Here is an 18,470-nt window from a genome sequence, read left to right on the forward strand (position 1 = left end):
CTTGATAAAGGATGGTAAAAAAATTCCATTGGTTTTTTCGGCGAATTATACATTTAACTCAAATGGTAATCGCCAACCAAGGTTTCGCGTAACGAGATGTATACAGAGATATGGAGAAGATCTTGCAAAATTTCATCTCACAATAATTCAAAACGATTTAAAAGAATTTCGTATTTCTCGAGCTCGCTCGAAAATTCCATACATGGGCTCTTATAATAATTCGTAAGCAACCCGTCGCAGCTCCGTTACGTCAGCAACGAAACATACTTCAACTGAGCTGTCAACGACGTAGGCTAATTTGGAAACGAAGCTCGGTTCGTTTCATCTGTACAACAATCAGCGTATCATTGTCCACGCCCACCGTTAATTAATTATTTATTTCGCATAAATACCTTGGCATGCGCGCAGAGTGATCTATATAATACAACCCGCTAATGAGTCTAAAAAAATTTGAGATTTTATGCAAAGAGCGAAAAGCCCACTACTTACTTGTATCATTTATCAGATTTTTTACCCTATACGAAACGCCCAGCGAGACTGTGCGCCTTATTTCCGTCAACTCAGGTAAGAAAAAAAAGATTCATGAACAATTCTCGACAGATAATGATCATACCATTTGAATATAAATCTTTTCTATTTTATAATTTGGCTACACGCCCTCTCTCGCTCTCTCTCTCTCTCTCTCTCTCTCTCTCTATCGATCTATGTATCTCTTCCTTCTACATCTCTCTGGTTGCCGGACGGCTGAAGTTTTGCGATGAAATAATTTTATTGATTACAAACGCTAGTGACCGGTGCTAAGTGAGTACTAAATTTGTTTTAGAAAAGATCTTCACGCATCACATATGCACAGACGGCTCTTGACTTATTTTACCAATTGGCAATGTAAATACCTATTTAAGAACTCTTACATGGCGGCGCTTCCTAGTATAACGTTGTAAGCGACAGTCTTATCTGGGCAGTGAAATATATCCTCTATGAAACTGTCTTAACGATGCAACGCTTGACCTGAAAAGAATTCGCGTATGTACTTAAATAAACACTCTTACATATGGGACATTCCAAAAAATTTCCACCAGCCCCCGTAATTTTCGTTTTCGGAAGTTGTGATTTTTCCAAAATCGATGACTAATTGAGCAGTAGATTATTTTTTGGACGATTTGAGTTTGGAACTAAGACGTTGTGTCTAGTACGAAATGCGTTGAGTTGTGAACGAATTTTGGCAAAATAGTTATTTGCTATTTTTGCTAAAACTAGAAGTATCAATTTTTCAAAACTTCACGAAGATATCAGAGATCCAATCTTGGAGTTGAAATTATTTCAGGCTCTCAAAAAATCTGGAAATAAAAACTCATTCAAAGTGACAATGAAAAAAGGGCACTACCTACAATATGCTTCATATTCATGGAATGAGAAAAGGGTTTTGTTTCCCACTTCCTTGTGATCGGCGTTTTTTTCAAAATCGAATGCATCTCAAATTCTGTCTCAGTGAAATATGTAGTGTATTGTACTAACTACTTCGTTCACTTCGCAATTAATACAATCTCGCAAATGCGTCTTGAGTTCAACTTAACAATCAACAAAAAATCTTAATTCACCTCAAAAAGTACCAGAATGAACATGTAAACAGTTATCCCATTTAGCTAGAAGAAGAATTTAAACCTAAACCTATTGTCAAATCCATACTTGCAATTGTTATTTTGCGATGCCGTATCTGATGGAATAGAATCAAACTTATATTTATGCAACCATGCTCATGATTTATCTAAGCATACATTAGATATATATAATCTACATATTTATAATAAATGATTAGAGTAGCAAGTATGTTGAACAAAAACAGGGAAAATGTACGTGTTTAAAAATTTCATACTTCCACGCAAGGTTAGGAGTTTGTGCATTCTATTAAAAATCATAAGATGATTAATTCTTGCGAAAGTCAAATAGATTTGTGAAAAATTCACAATTGTAAAATTAATAGAAACAGGACTCTATTACGAAGAAAATTGAATAATCCGTACAGAGCTGAAAACAATGGTTGAAGAAAAATCTAAACATACCGATTTCCTCAAACTACCCAAAAAATGATGAATTTAATCGCTTAATAATTCGAATTTTTGGTGTCGATCTAAATGGTTGAAATTTTTCAGAATGCCCCATACACATATGAGCATCGTAGAATCGTTGCTCAGTTTCAGTCGTTGCATGCCCAAATGTCATTTACGTTTTTTGCGGAATTAATCACTGACGAACGAGTCTGCATTCCCACGCGGCGTTTATATACCGGATAGAAAAAGGATGAAAATAAATGAAAAATGGGAAGACAAAAAAGTCTTGGTAAAAGTAATACAGTATAAAAAGGATGATACAGAGTTTTTCTCCGGGCTTGTGAGCCCCGAATTTATGCCCGGCTGCAGGGATCTTAGTAAATCATGAGATACGCGATCTGACGTGAGACGTTCTGTTTCGCAATCTACATATCTTCCCACGCGTAACATGCGCTATTGTAACGCCAAACGTGCAGCCTATAATAGGCGAACACTCGTTCGGTACTTCTACCTGCGCAAACATATTTCACCCATTCCTAGATGTCACCGTGGATGAAGCGTGTCGTTGTTATCGGCACTACTGTTACTCGTTAGTGTCAACAGGCACGCCAAATCCTCGTTATGGACATGACGATGTGTGAGTACACCCGAGTGAAGTCGATTCTGACCCCCCACGTTTGAACCAGTCAGAAATAAGTTCGGCTCCGGCAGCCTTTAACCAATCGCAGTGGTTCATCAAACAGGTATGTACACTTGGGGACAATGAATCTGAGACAGCTAATTTTTCACACTAGACAGTTATGTTGTCAACACAGTGAAACCTACAGCGCCACAGTCGGCCGAGCGCGAAACAAACTCAGTCTCAATAAACGTAACGTAACCCATGACCGTCGAATCTAACCTTAGAATACCGCGATGATAATGAATTGTTGGATTGACACGTATTATAAGGTTATATTCGCAGTCACGGGTTATGTTATGCTTATTGAGATTGAGTTTGTTTCGCGCTCCGCCGACTATGGCGCTGTAGGTTTCTCCATGTTGCCAACATAACTGTCTAGGGTAAAAAATTAGCCATCTCACATTCATTGTCCCCAAATGCACGAATGTGTTATCCAATAGGCGTAAACTAAACGCCAGTGCTGCCAACCTTATTTCGTACTCGCAGAAATTATAGGGGTCACAATCGACTTTACTCGGTGCACTTAGGTATCTACGGAGCCTACCACACACACATATCACTACTTCATGCACTAAGAGAAATTTTTAGTTGTGGTTTCATAGTAGAGAGTTGGCAATGATATTATGGAGGAGAGTCAGTTTAGCAATATTTAGTCATATTGGTTATAAACGGAGGGGAAACAGTGAAACTTGGCACTCATCTCGTCTTTGCATAGCAGATTAATCATCCAACTACGCGTGCGCGAGTTTTTTATCGGATTTTTATTTAGGTTGGTCATGTCAAGCTTCAGCTATCAACCCGACTTATGAAGGTTACACAAGCGATGCAAATTTTTTGGTTTAAGCAGTTCTCAAGATGTGATGTAGTAATTCGGGAAGGCTTGGTAAACTTTTCTATGAATCATCAGGACAACATATTTTCAATTGGCCACTTGCCACGGTGGAGTTTAATGGGTGCCTTATTGTTAGTAGATTTCGACGTTGACGTATACATCTCCAAATACCGAAGTCCTCGTATCTCAAACACGGAAAAAGGCTCGACAACCTCATTCTATACGCAATTATGAACAAAAACATTCCAATCCATTTTCATTTGTCGCAGAAATAAAGAAATGGCACGAATTCTCCGTATTTACTATTGCGATTTCGTAGAACCCGTGCCATTTCTCTATTTCCGCATCAAATCATAATGAATCGCAATGTTTTTGTTCAGAATTGCATATATAATGTGTCTATTAAGCCCTTTTTCACATTCGAGATACATTTGATATTCCGTTTCGAGTGAGTTGTGCCCATGCCTTGCAGCAAAGATTTTGCAAAGGTACAATCTCACCGACCAATGAAAAATCATCTTGCCACATCAATTATTTAAGAAAAAAATCTCATTGCCCACACAACCTCCATTAAGCCGCCTTTGACAGCTTAACACTGAAATTTATAGGCCTCTGGTGACCTAGTAAACACCACACGGCTTTTACTGTGTCACAGGTCTAATTAGTGTGTGTTTCAGGTAGAGTAGGTTCAATGCAGTTGAAGCTTCATGTGGCCAGGCTAGATAAAACGATGACTATCTCGCGCATGCGCAACCGCACGCCCAATCTGCTAAGTTTCACCATTTTCTCTCGGTATCTGTAGTTAATTTTGTAACTCGGGCACTGATTGTTGCTATTCCTTGATAGTGATCTTTCAAATCTGATAGGGGCCCTTAACAGATCTATCACTTATTACCGATTATTTTCGATTTATAGGATAAAAAATTTACATAAATGTCAATTGGTAATTGCGTTGAATGATTAAAAAAAATAACAGACGTACCCATCGCGGGACGCCTGGTAGAAGGAACTTCTTAAACCGTTTTATGTTTTTATATTGAATTCACTTCAAGTGGAATACCTTCATGGAGTCTAATGGTTAAATGAAATCATAAAGAGGGGGGGGGGGGGGGGTGGGGGAAGGCGGGGGTTGTGTTACGTTTTTGGGTTTCGGTTTTGCCTTAAAATTTTGTATAACGGGTCATTGATTCACTCTTCATACGGAAGCACGCCATAAGAAGTTCTTTCATAAGTAAACAATAAATCTACGAATAAAATGTTCATTTACATCCTTTTAAACTAAATTATACGTGGTACAGCTGATATTATCGTATGATATACGCTGTTATCAACAGTTGTAACTTCTCCTAGGTACATGTGTATTAACGCATCTCATTGGCGTATTCTTTGAAGGATTAGAATGTTTGGTTACTCACTTACTGGAGCAATTAGTTATTACAAGCCTGGCTTTTCGAAGGTTTTCATAATGACGATGTTTTAACGTAGAGATAATGCAGTTAATTAAGATCGTCCTCGCAATCGACGGCGCCTTGGATACCTTCACAATAGTTGGGCCGATAATCGATTTCTAGAATTCACCTGTAGGTACACTGTAACCAAAGTGACCCAAGAGCCCGAAAACTGTGATCTACAGTAGAAACTCGATTATCCAAACCACGACTTAGTTTATTCAAAGATTCTGTTATCCGAACTGATCCGAACAACGGCCAAATTTTTTTGGAATGAATATACACGATGTTAGGTAAAAGAGATATCGGACAATGTACGGTCAGAGTGTTACGTTAAAATTAACGATATTGTCATTATCTTCATACGTAAAGTTAGTTAGAATGATTGACGTGTGTTAAAGCAACACATCGTGCGTGTAAAAATGACATAAAAATATGCGTGTTAGGTTTCTAATGTTGTTAATCATGCAATATCGTTTTATCTAACAGTACCGTTCCACTATTCGACTGAGCGGTAATCGGAAATAAAAATTTCTCTCAGTGCAGTAATGGTATCGAATATATTGCAATGATGGGACACGTGGTGTGTGTCTTCACCAATTTCTCGGTCAACGACTCTCTTGAAGGAAGGAGGTGCGGAGATTTCCGTCTCCCATAATCGAACATCATTTAAAACTCAAACAATAAGAACTCCAAAAGCCATATCAAAATTAGAGAGAGAGAGGATTTGAAAGGAAGAAGCAAAATAAACCAAGTGAAATCCAAGAGTAAAGTGCATCGATGAAAAGACAATTATTTACAATTTTAAAAATATACACCATTTTGAAAAATTTACACATGGAATGAACGAATGGCGGAATGGACGAACGGATGAATTTTAAACTTAATAACGACTGGTGTTTTATATATAAATAAGGAAATTGTGCTATGTTGGTCGTACCTTATGAAAAATGCGTAATGATTAGCCGTTAAGTAAATAAAATTTCAAATTTCAATAAATTCTCACAATATACGATGTATTCATTACATCGATTCAAAAAATCGGCTACTTTTTTTTCAAAGTTGAACGTTTAATAGTTGTAGGAAGAGTAAATAAGACACTCAGCATACTCGTCAGGAATCACCCACTTTCCGTATTTGTAATACAATATAATATTTTGCACCATCTCCATCTAAAAGTGTGGTTCTTTGAGCACTAGTGCTTAAAAGTGGAATGACAAGCAGTAATCGTACCAAATCTGAAATTCCATGAAAACCTAGTAATTTTGCTCAACTTCACGATATTGTTGGAGACTCAATGCTTATCATTTTTGAAGAACGAGTTTTGCTTGTAATTCTGATGATATAGATGATACGGTACAACAACATAACCTATAACGAATTGCGAAAGAAAGACGAAAGTTTGATTTTGTTCGGTTATTCATGAATTTTGACTAGTTTGCCGCGTACGCGGGTTTTGGCTCTTGTTTGTGAGTATGCAGGACTCTGACGTGAATCAGTTTAGACGAGATTAAGAGAATGCTGTAATCAGTCCTTACTGACCGCGTTAGATGTCAATTATTCTCACTATTATCAAAGCCTGCGCATTACTGACGTGAAAATCCCACCTGACAGTCGACAAAATTCTACATGCAGTGCCAAACAAAATTATCAAAAAACTTTCTTGATGCATGCGAGAATAATTCCGTCAGGAAATTTCTTCTTGCAATAAATGGCCATTCAATTACAGGAATACATTTCCTGACTTTATTGTTGCATAAAACAAGACTTTTTTTAAAAATTTGTATTCAGCAGTGCACCTCGAACTGCACTGACTGGGGTATTTTCACGTCAGTGATTCGTACGCCCCGGTGATTGTGTAAATAATTGACGTTTGACGCGGTCGGTAAAGACTGATTATCATCCTCTTAATTCTCGTTTCACTGAATCTCTGGGATAAATTTGTTAGAATATCATGCTCGTTTATCGTGCTTGTCTCGACTATTGGCCGTATTTGAGTATGCTATAACGTGCTGCAAACAGCGCTTTATCTTGTCACCTGTTTTTTGGCGATTTAAAAAATAAAACACGCATCTTCTGATTATTCGACGTAGAGCCTCCCATCTTAAATCAGTGCAAATTTCTGACCTATGCAATTAATTTTCACCAAAGTTATCCGATATTTTTATTTCACGTAGAAACTGTCTTACTAATCTCGCCCGACTAATGATAAAGACGTGGGCTGGTGGTTGTAGGGTATCGACCCAACGATTAACAAGTTTATAAATAAATAAGTCAAAGTTTTGGGTGAAATAAAAAGAGTTTTAATTTCAAAATTGCAGCATCTGCCAATTTATTAACACACATAGACTGGCTTATACTCCATCAGTCCAGCAATTATTTCAACACTTCGTATGCGAGTTTGCACGAGCCATTGATATCCGATCAATACTGTAGCGTCTTACAATTAACGACCCTTCAATAACTCGGGATGGCAGCTTAAGAGTCCAAACTCTTAAGCCAAGCAAATTTGAATAAAGTCCCACGGGCCTACGACTGGCCGTGATGAGGCGAAAATTGCCGAATAGTTTCAAAATATTATAAACAGGCTTTGAACTATGTGCGAGATATCGGGCTAGATTTGGTCACGTGAGGCTGGCCAGGATTGCCAGTACACGAAAATTCAAATCCGCATGTACGGAGCTGCTGAGACCAAGCGAGCCAAAAGACGATTAGTCGGTCACCAACCACCTATCCGAAAGGACCGCACCATTTCTTATATCTTACACACAAACTGATTATCCCGTTGCCGAGTAGTCTGGAGGACAGGAGATATTCGTGAGCAAGAAGAAGGAAACTGGCCTACAAAGAAGACCCCGGGGTTCCCAGTAGCTCTGTGTTGTTTTGTTTTGTCCCTTTTATTATTTATACATATTTATTTCGTTCTTTTTTTTTGGTTCCGCTCTTTTTAATTCTCTTTTGTGACGCCTATTGGCTCATTTTATCTTTTATAACCTTAAGCCCGGCCATTTTTTTTTGTCGTTAGATTTTAGTTATACATGGATCGGCCATGGTAAATTTATTTATTAATTTATTCTGTCCTTCTATTTTCTGTCCCTGCTATATCTTTTGTTACGACTTTAGCGTTCTTTTCGATTTTACAATCGGACACGCCCACTTTAGAAAGATAAGTTTACCTTTTTCTGTTTTTGTAGTGTATGTTTTTCAATAATAAATAAAACGAGGTGGCTATTTTAACTTTAGGTACGACCCGCTTACAAAATTATAATTACTGATAGAAGATCATAAAGAATCATTACAACTAGTCTGAAGAACAAGTTTCCTCAGCGCTCAGCTACGAGTCATGAAACAGAGAAAGCGGCCTGAATCGAGACCTTCGAAGAAAGGTCTGGATAAACTCCTCGCATGCACTCAGGACATGTGACAAATTCACTGCACTGAGGGTGGAGGGGTGGTTAACAACTTTCAACCCTTTTGAAAACACTCGACTCGAAAATAGATAGAAAAGAATCGGTCGTGCCTTCGGTAACCGGTCAAACTTTCTTAATCATATCTTTGATCTTAATTCAACTAAATCACAGGTTATCGTTCAAGTTTGGTTTTAAAAATATATTCTATTTATTAGCGTGGTGTTGGTGAATATTTTTTAAATCTACCGTTTCTAATAGTATAATCTCTTTCTTGAAACACATGTTTATTCCTCAATTTTACATTTGAATATTTATTTCTATTCAACACACAGACGTGATGATTATACGTTTTCGAATCGAGATAGGTTCTGCTCGATTACCAAATGGTGCAGTCTTTATTCGAGTAAACGTTTCCAAATCAAGCTTCAAGATCAATCTGCAGGTGAGTAAATGACGTATTTTGATTTGAAAAATTCATTTGCTGCAAGCTAATAAACATTGTCAAGAATTCGAAAATCATTGTTTGAATTAAAAATATAACGATGTGTATAATTAGATTTTTCCTTCGATGTTTAAATTTATTTGAATAAAAAATAATGAACTTCAATCGAATAGATAAAAATAAATTTTAATCACGAAAATATGTTTCGAATAAACAGATTTCATTGAATAAAGGAAATTTTTTCTTTCAGCGTACAGTTATCAATTGGCAAAACATTTCAGCAAGTTTGAACTGGTTTAAAAAGCGTCAAGGTTTTGGCTAGGTCGATTACACGCGGAAATCCCTAAATATACTTTCCTAATAGCTCTGATATAATAGGTATAGCGAATCTTCTCATTCCTAATCGTACTAATTCCGGAAAAAACTGTGTAACTATACTACACTCACATCAACTCTGCTCCTGAGAGCACTCCGCCTTGGACGTATCAGCACATCTTTGTAATCCAATTTCATATCATTGATTATGTTTGGAATCTTTTTTGCACAATCCTGGCGTATCAGTATTCGGAGAGCAGCCGATTCTATTACATCACCCCACAAACTGGCTGCCGTTGCACGATAGATAAACTTCCTATTCGTATAGCTTTCTAAATGCGATCTCGCCACGATCTTGTGGGACTACTTAAATACTTCCCAAAAGTATATTTTAATTGTCTTTGCACCCTACGGACGACGTGTCTAACAGTTGCCCCACCTATATCGAGTCAACGTTTCCAAACGCTATTCGTAAAATACTGCTGATTTATCGACGAGACAGATCTATTGGCTATGATGAAATCTTCCCAATTTGCGCTTCGCCTTTAACAGGTAGGGGTCACCGTATCAACACCTTGCTGGTTAAGATATCCAACCAAATATCTTTATTTTTGTTATTCACAAGGTTCCGTATCTTACCAAATACGTGGATACGAAGAGTAGATTGATTTTAAAGAATATTACTGCAGGAAGGGCTTCACGAGTAGCGATTGAATGAATAAATTGAGAAGATATTGAAATAACGATTATGATTTTGTCACACAAGACATTGATCTTGAAGATTTGATATCGAAATCAAATGGAAATTGAAAGATGACTTCGACGACACTTGAGCATGTCCGTGCTTGGCTGTGAGTTATGGAAGGCCGATTTTGAAAAAGTGACGCATAAGAAGCGTCAGCTGAAAAACTTGATACTGATTGGAGGAAGGAAATGAGGAGCGTCCATGCGGATTGGTTGACAAAAACGAGAAGTAAAAGGGTGTGTCACGGAAAAGATATGCGAGGAAATGTGAAGCATAAAACAGACGAGTCCTAGCCTCGGGTTGCATGGGAAATTGCAGTCCAAAGATCGTTAATGTTGTAGAATGTTCAATTTGCCACACGTACACGTCCCTATCGCTTGACTGTTGTAAATGAATAGGCTAAAGGACAGGGAAAGGAACGAAAGCGAATGAACAATGTAGCTAGAAAAAATCCGGCTCATCTAAAAAATGCTTGCTTCTAGTCTAAAAAGAAGCCTCAAAAACACTGAACATTGTGGCTTCAGTTTTAGAGTGTGCTAAAACGTTTTTTCTAATAAAGTGAACAATAGATATTAGTACCCAATTAACACGTATCATCTCTTTTATATTTTACAAAAAAACTGCGTTACGACATTGTGGAATCTAAAACATGCCGATAAACTCTGGCACGCACGTCTTCATGTTTCACAGATTTAATCTTCAGGGAACACGAATTCATTTCGTAAAAGAAGATCGGATCACGGAATCGCAACGGTCGAAAATATTTATGGTTTTATTGCTTTCATGCTCATTGTCAAGCATGTCCCAAATATCACATTTGCCAACATCTCTGCACAGGCAAAAAGTTCTGCATAAAATTGGCAGTCTCTCAACAAAAACAGCGCATCAGGAGCTGGGTTTGGCAACCACAGAAATTAAGCCTGGAATCAATGCTTTCTCACCCATGGTATGTACGATACGGCCGAAAACGTCCTGTAATGTAGGTATAAAATTGAAGACACAAAAGTGACTGGAAACAAAAAGACGAATGCATAAACTTATTGAAATACAGCACAAAAAGGCAATATAGGAAGATAGACGACGCATGTAGGACACGGTCACAGCCTTATCTTCATGACGATATAAAGTCAACTCACATTTTAGTATTTACTATTTCACATTGTTTCCTATCGTATCACATATGCTTGATAACGTTGGTGCATGTTCACGTAAGTCGACCACTATTTCCGAATATAAGCTCCCAGTATAAATTTTTGGGACAAAACATAACCGGTCCGATAATCTGGAGCACTTGACACGTGGTGGCGTAATACCGAATGATATACAAAGCGTCCAGTATCTCGGTCTAAAGGTGTAACCATGACGTAAACCAGGACGCAAGGCATCCAATTGATCCAATCTACCTTAAGACGTAAAGAAATTTAATCACTTCTGCAACAGTCGAGATGCGGGTCGCATCTTACCCTATTGGAAATGCCTATGTGATAAATGTTACGAAAAACCACTTAGTAATTTATATGGTTAATAGTACGAAGTTATGATCGAATTCTTTTTTTACTGTTTAACACATCATTCGTTGTGTGATTTAGTACCTGAATTTTTACATGTTTTATCAGCTAATTTCAATATCAAACAGAATTTGCTCAACGAAATTTATGATTGGTAATTCAAATGATAAAATAATGCGATGTTCTCTTAAATCTGAGTAACCGAGTAATCAAACACAATTTCAGCAATAACCTCATACTTGATTGACGTGTGAGAAAATTGAACACAAATGTAACACTTTCATTCAACATATTTTTACATTAACTCAAAATACATAGTGGCCGATGCGTTCTATAACAAATGCTAAAACAAGTATAAAATGCGATGCTTCAGTATACTTATAATATTTCCACATAATAACAATAACAATTACATTACTAATAACATGTACAATATCACTAATAATAATAATAATGTCAATAATAATGATGATGATGATGATACTGATGTTTAAAAAGTTATATAAAACATATTTAAGAAATATCTATAATTATGTAATTATGCCTTATTGTTTGTAGCAACGATGGTGGTCTTGGTGATTTTTTTCTGTTCTCTTTCCTTTTTCTTTTTTCTTTCGTGTGGCAATGCTAATCACGATAGGAATAGTGATAGTACAGACAGTAATACTAATAACATTACACATTTAAGATTTTCAACTTTTTAGTTCAATTTTCATTTGTTTTTCTTTGTTTTAATTTTGTTTGAAAAGTTAGAAAACTAATATATCTGACACGCCGATAGCTATATGCGGCACTACATCAATTACAGGATATTATTATCGTAAATCAATATATTGTATGAATAATTAAATTGAACGAATAAATATTGTTCACTTTGTAATGGTTCAAATATAACCGCGCAATGAACACGACACGAGCGGATGAGGTTAGACCCAGGGAGTAGGGCACCGAGTCACAAATTTAAAATTGAAGGAGTTGCTTGGTCTACGTCTCTCTAGGAAGAAGGTGGTGCGGAGGTTCCCCTCTCCGAAATCAAGACTTAACAGATCGAAAATCGACGAACTAATAATAATAAAGTAAATTTAAACCTCGAGGACGAACGTTTCAAATTAATTATTATACACTCCAAAAGTCAAGCCAACTTTAAAGAGAGACAATGTAAAACGAAGAAACAACAAAAGTGAAATCCAAGAATATAGTGCCTCGACGAAAGACAGTTATTTACAATTATTTATAATTTTAACAATATACACCAATTTTAACAATACACACATGGAATGAATGAATGAACGAATTTTAAACCTAAAGACGGCTCGTGTTTTAATATATTTATTAATAAATTAAAATTTCACTCTGCTATTAGTACCTTATGAAATGTACTTAATATTGATTACGCATAGTTTTCAATTTTCAAAATAGTCTTATAACTTGGAAGACTAAAGCCTGCATACTGTGTAAAATATAAACAGCAGTTGACTGAATTATCTGCCGATGAAATAGAATTAATTCATGTGGACCAAGGGTAATTTGACTCTGTTATAGTTAGTTACTAGATGAAGGATATTCTTTGGTTATGACAAAAAGTGAAAATGGTTCAAAACTTCGTAGCTACGACAGCCAGAAATTTGTTTCGGTGTAACGGATCGACTGCAGTGCACCATCCGGTGCGAGTATTCGGTGCATGCCTAAATTAAAATATATCATTCGAACGATGCAGAACAAACTGCCAACACGTAGAAATGACGCAGTGCGTAACATACATCACATTATATAATGTATGTATGGTTTATAATACACTATTGAGACCTTCGATTAGTCTTATTTGCGAACTGATTGGCTGCATTAAGTGTGTCAGGCATGATGCACTTATACGCGAATGAGATGAATTGTAAATTAGAGCCGAAGCTAGAAAGGCAGCATCCGCAGCAAGCTTCGGGTAAACAAGACGGCAAAGTAATACGAAACCGCAGATTTGAGTAGGTGGGAGATGACGTCACTCGACGCTTACCAATGGCCTCGCCGTGTTTGGCAAAACTGAAACGTGTACGTCGGTACAATGGGACAATTGGGCTCATTAGTCCCGTATCATTTGCATAAGGTATTATCATGTATATAATATACGTGGAATTAGCAGCAATAATTTATAATCCACGTCAACGCATTTATTTTCCGAAAACAGCAAGTTTCCTGCAGCTGCTGCAAATTCTACTCGATTTTTCGCCATAGTATAAATTGCAGTGTACTATTTCTACACGGAATTGAGGAGTCATTCATTTTTTAATAGCTATAAATTCTCGGTTGATCTGACGTTGCGATAACAAACGTCATTGAAGTGTATCCGCAAATCTGCATGTATGTACCTATGTAGACCAGAATGAAAATTACTGCAACTTCTGAATGGTTTGTATGATTATGACCATAGGCAGGAACAGTAAGGAATATGTTACAACCACTGTAGGCGTCTCTTTATTTGCTGGTGGCCTTATACTTATATGTATGTGTGTCAAGAAAGCCATTTTGCGGTATTTGAGAAGAAAGCACAAGATTTAGGGCATATTTTGGAAAGGCTGTATACTTGATACGCGTCTACTGCTTACAATTAGACGTAAGCGCTGCGAAACACGCTGTTTACGCGTTTATAATACACCTCTGAACAATACATCACACAGCACATCAATTATGTCATTCGATATTCATAACTATCGAGTTTTGTTATAAAAGATGAGTGAGAAAAAGCTGACTGACAAACTGTTGCTCCATGCTTTTGTCAGCCTTATGAATAATCAAGAATCCAATTGTCAATTACTAACGATTACACAACCATTTTCGTAAGGTCATCGACTTTATAAATTTGTACAATTACAAACTTCCCGAGTACAAAGAGAACTGCTTCTCATAATCACGAACATCGACTACATGCGGCAAATAAGTTGTATTGCGCAAAAATGATATCAATTTAAATCAAAAATGAGATGAGCACAAGTTTTGAACTCGTAACTTCAAATGCGAAATAAAATATAAACAAAATTCTCCAGTTCTGGCTTCGATGATTGATTGAAAAGCTCGAAAAAACAGTTGGCTAAGATTACTTATTTGCCTTAACAAATTATTGCAGAAAACTCCATACGTTTTTATATTATAATCTCCTGTTACAAATATTCACTCTCAGTATTGACCGCGTACATTCATCCTTTAGAGAAGTAGATTTGATTAGATGGTGACTTTTAAAAATGAAAACAATAAAAGTAATTGTCGATTTAGTCGAGTGCATGAGTGTTGCGAAATAAACTACGATTGTTTGCTCAATAAAAACAAGTTCTTACTTTATTATTCAGTACTGCGAAGGAGAACCGACTAACTCTATACGTCAAACGGAAGCGACTAGGACGAACTTGCTAGAAGTAGAACCTGCCACCTGCAGGAATTTGATGGAACCAAGTTTATACTAGTAAAGTTAAATTGTCAAATCACAACAGTTATTCATTTCCCTGAGATCGCCCGTTCGCACCATTACTTGGAAACAGCGGTTCCGATTACTCTTTCAATAAAGTCGAGCATCAAAGACATCCTGACATAGGCATCAGGAACTCCGGAAGCACATGGCGACCGACCCCAGGAAACGACGCCGACTAGCGTACCGTTATACACTAGAGGACCACCGCTGTCACCCTGCAAGGTAAAAGTCTCTCTGTTATAAGCAGCTTAGGACTACTTTTGCATCATATGGTCACGAACCACTCGACGTCATACTCACGCTGCAAACCGCAGATCCAACACCTCTCAAAGCACACAGATGCACGTCGTCCACTTCTTCTCTGAGCGTCTCCCTGCATTCCGTGTTATTGATTGCCACCACCCATAAATACTGAAGCTTTGTGGGCACAGCATTGCTCTCAGAAAATAACCTGCCCCATCCACTGACCAGTAGCTCAGCACCATCGGGTGGATCAACCGTAGCTATAGGAATCGGCGACTGAAGAGACGTCACCGTCAGTTCCGCAGCTAGCTGCAACAAACAACGTGGGAATGAGTTACACCTTCGCTCATACTAAAAGGAATCGGTTAAATTTAGCATATCGATTCCCGAGCTTTGTCGGACTTTCATGCAGGCTGGCTCCCTGAAGCTTCAGCTTTCAAACGCGTCTTCCGAATGGCACGTAGGTAATGTGGATTTTTCTAGGTTAAGCAGACCTCGAACAGTTGCCTCAGTGATTTGGGAAGGCTTGGGACACTTCTGTTGCTCACTGGCTGATATCTGATGACCGCTATGAGTCAACATGACAGCATAATTTCAATTCGCAACTTGATACGGGAGACACAATGGAGTTGAATTATTTTGCGCATGCGCAATCGGCCATTTAGCCTGCTTTAAGCTTGATTAATCAGATTTTTGATTGATGAGGTATTAAATCGAACATCTACGTCACAGTGCCCTGAGCCTTTAATTCAAAGTCTGATCGATCAAATGATTAGCTTTCGTTAGATACACCAGCTTGAAGATACATGAGTGTCGGAATGCCAAGGCATCTAGCCGACGTGTGTTCGTTCTATCCCATTAGATGATAGTTTTCTTACCGTCAAAATTGCGATATCGTATTTCCAATAGTCTGACGAACCGACATAACTCTCGTGAGATGTTACTTCAACGACACCATGGGTCTCGCCACCACTTTCCAAACTGTTGGTGCCCGTAATGACTGTCAGTTGACTGATATTTATACCCGGGACACAATGCGCCGCAGTGACAATATGGAAGACAGTGATTATGGACCCTCCACAAAAGGGCCAGCCATTCAATCTCAATGACACTTGGTAGGGAATTGCACCTTCTTCAGCCTGTGCCCCTCCAACGATGCGCGATTCCAGCCCGACATCAAAATTAATCGACGCACCTGTTCATTTTGAATAATGAATTTTACTTAAAAACTTAGGCAAATGTTGCAGTGAACGTAAAATCAAGACGTGGAAATGGTCGTCGACAGCTGTAAATGACCATACAGAATTAATATTGACAGAACAATTCAGCCAGGGCCGATATTCTGTATTAATTTCAAATTTTCACTAACACCTCCGTTCATTCAGAATTATTTCAGAATCATTTTATCGACTGACGATGTTACTAACCGTTAGTAAATATCACACTAAGTCCAAACACGAGACAGAAGACTATTTGATGATGAAATAGACTCATGGTTAGCCGAAGGACAGTGTAACTCTGACTTGGCGTCAAAAATCAAAAGTTCAACTGTCTGTTAACGAAAGACCCATTTTTGTAGATTTTTAAGAATAGTAGATTACACTTATCACTCGACATGTAGCACTTGATCACAATGATAAATCGTTTTGAAGATACAGTCATGTGCTGACGCTGCTCCGACAATAAATCCTTTATAACATTAATATCAGTCATAAACCATTATTATAATCAACGGACATTATTACATTATTCGGATATTTCCTGATTCTAGCGAAAATTTTTAAAAGAGTCTGTTTTAGTATACTAAATGCACGTGAGATCAGGCATAAGTAAAGATTTTAATTGTTGTCATTCTAAAGTAATTATCTCTAATTGAGAATCACTCGTAAGGATAAACATTCTGCGTCCTTCGAACTGCAAGATATTTCTTTTTTAAGAAGGTTCTACAACGATTATCCAAAAAACTATCCGAAAATCCGCTAGGTGATATCTAAAATGTTTTGATGCTGGATCATATGTGAACGCGTACTTTATCTGATTTACTTATTTGTTGCAAGCACATATCATCTTCGATTAAGAAAGACAACATTAGACTTACAAGCGAATTGGTATATATTAGGGTGGTCCTTTTTCAGGGTGTTGACGAATTTTTTCCAGCTCATTCCCCAAAACAACTTGAAATAATTCATAAACAATTGCCTAATTTTTTCAGAATTTTACCTCAACTCTAACTCGTTCCGCTAACAGGATGGATTTCCCCATTGAAAATACACGTATTTCAAACACATTCTCAGTATATATTTTATTGTAGGTGTACTGATGTTCAAAAATATCCATTACTACGAGGTTTTAGTGGGCATTAGTGTTACTATTTGATAAAAAATTTACATCATCATACCAGGCAATCTATACGAATTGCTGCTGAAATTCCTCGAGATTGCAGTGTATGATGGTGTGAATTTTTTGTCAGATAGCAACACTGATGCCCACTAAAACCTCATAGCCATGGGTTTTTTTGTAAACATTATTACTCTTACTAAAATAATATATACTGACAATGTGTCCGAAATAAGTGTATTTTAATTGAGAAAATCCATCCTGTTGGCAAGATGGCTTAGTGTTGAGGTAAAAATCAGAAAAAATTAGGCAATTGCTTTTGAATTACTTGAAGTCGATTTAGGGGGTGAGCCGAAAAAAATTCGTCAACACCCTAAATCAGGCCCACCCGCGTATATATGAAATATGTATTATATTCTGGTAAAGTAAAGGCGTCGATCTGACGCTTAAAGGAGACCTGCCTCCAGCGTCCGAATGTGTTTCCATAGCGACCGCCATATCTGCGAAATATTCGTAATATGTAATTTCAGCGCGAGCCCCGCATTACATTGATTTATATTCTACACACTGTCACTAAATTATTCAAGACTGGGATATAAATTTATAAAGTAAAGTATAGTCACCAACGCTCTGTAGGAACAGTAAAACACTACGTACTCTAAAAATATGATACCGTAATTACTGTAACAGGTTGCTATGACCCATCATTTGAAATTTGTGAGATTTCGGATCAGAGGGAATTAAAATGAATATGATTGATTGAATTTTATTCGCAAATGGGTTCACACTAATGCTAATATGAGCATTTAAAATTGCGTAACACATTTTAGGTCAGTAAGCTACGGCGACTACATTTGGTTATTTTGCCAAAACGCCCGATGGACAGGCAATCAGAGTGCAGATGTACTCTCAATTGCCGAAATGCAGGCGGATTTAACCGAAATGTACTCCGAATTGCATACGTGCAGGCGGATAATTGCATTATTATACCGTGATTTTTTCTAAA

General features: G+C 37.4%; 1 protein-coding gene and 1 long non-coding RNA gene across 2 annotated transcripts; one reads left to right on the plus strand and one right to left on the minus strand.

Annotated features, from left to right (window-relative positions):
• Window positions 1-13,869: 13,869 nt before the first annotated feature.
• On the minus strand, window positions 13,870-16,747 carry LOC107227450 (trypsin delta). Its single transcript, XM_015668595.2, has 4 exons — window positions 16,555-16,747; window positions 16,006-16,322; window positions 15,185-15,436; window positions 13,870-15,099 (listed from the first exon to the last, which is right to left on the minus strand). The coding sequence occupies exons 1-4, from the start codon at window positions 16,619-16,621 to the stop codon at window positions 14,941-14,943; spliced, it is 795 nt and encodes a 264-aa protein (XP_015524081.1). The 5' UTR covers window positions 16,622-16,747; the 3' UTR covers window positions 13,870-14,940.
• Window positions 15,423-16,295, plus strand: LOC124293574. The gene is made up of 2 exons (XR_006903439.1): window positions 15,423-15,591; window positions 16,037-16,295. It is a non-coding gene; the product is annotated as an uncharacterized LOC124293574 (long non-coding RNA).
• Window positions 16,748-18,470: the final 1,723 nt, after the last annotated feature.

The sequence above is a fragment of the Neodiprion lecontei genome, chromosome 3 (assembly GCF_021901455.1).
Source record: "Neodiprion lecontei isolate iyNeoLeco1 chromosome 3, iyNeoLeco1.1, whole genome shotgun sequence".
NCBI lineage: Eukaryota > Metazoa > Arthropoda > Insecta > Hymenoptera > Diprionidae > Neodiprion > Neodiprion lecontei.

Excerpts from the sequence above, each read along its gene's own strand:
- LOC107227450 (XM_015668595.2), bottom strand. The coding sequence starts at position 16,621 with ATGAGTCTATTTCATCATCAAATAGTCTTCTGTCTCGTGTTTGGACTT. Across the intron at positions 15,437-16,005 it reads ACGATATCGCAATTTTGACG|CTAGCTGCGGAACTGACGGT; the intron begins GTAAGAAAACTA and ends TGTTTGTTGCAG. Across the intron at positions 15,100-15,184 it reads TTGGATCTGCGGTTTGCAGC|GGTGACAGCGGTGGTCCTCT; the intron begins GTGAGTATGACG and ends TTTACCTTGCAG.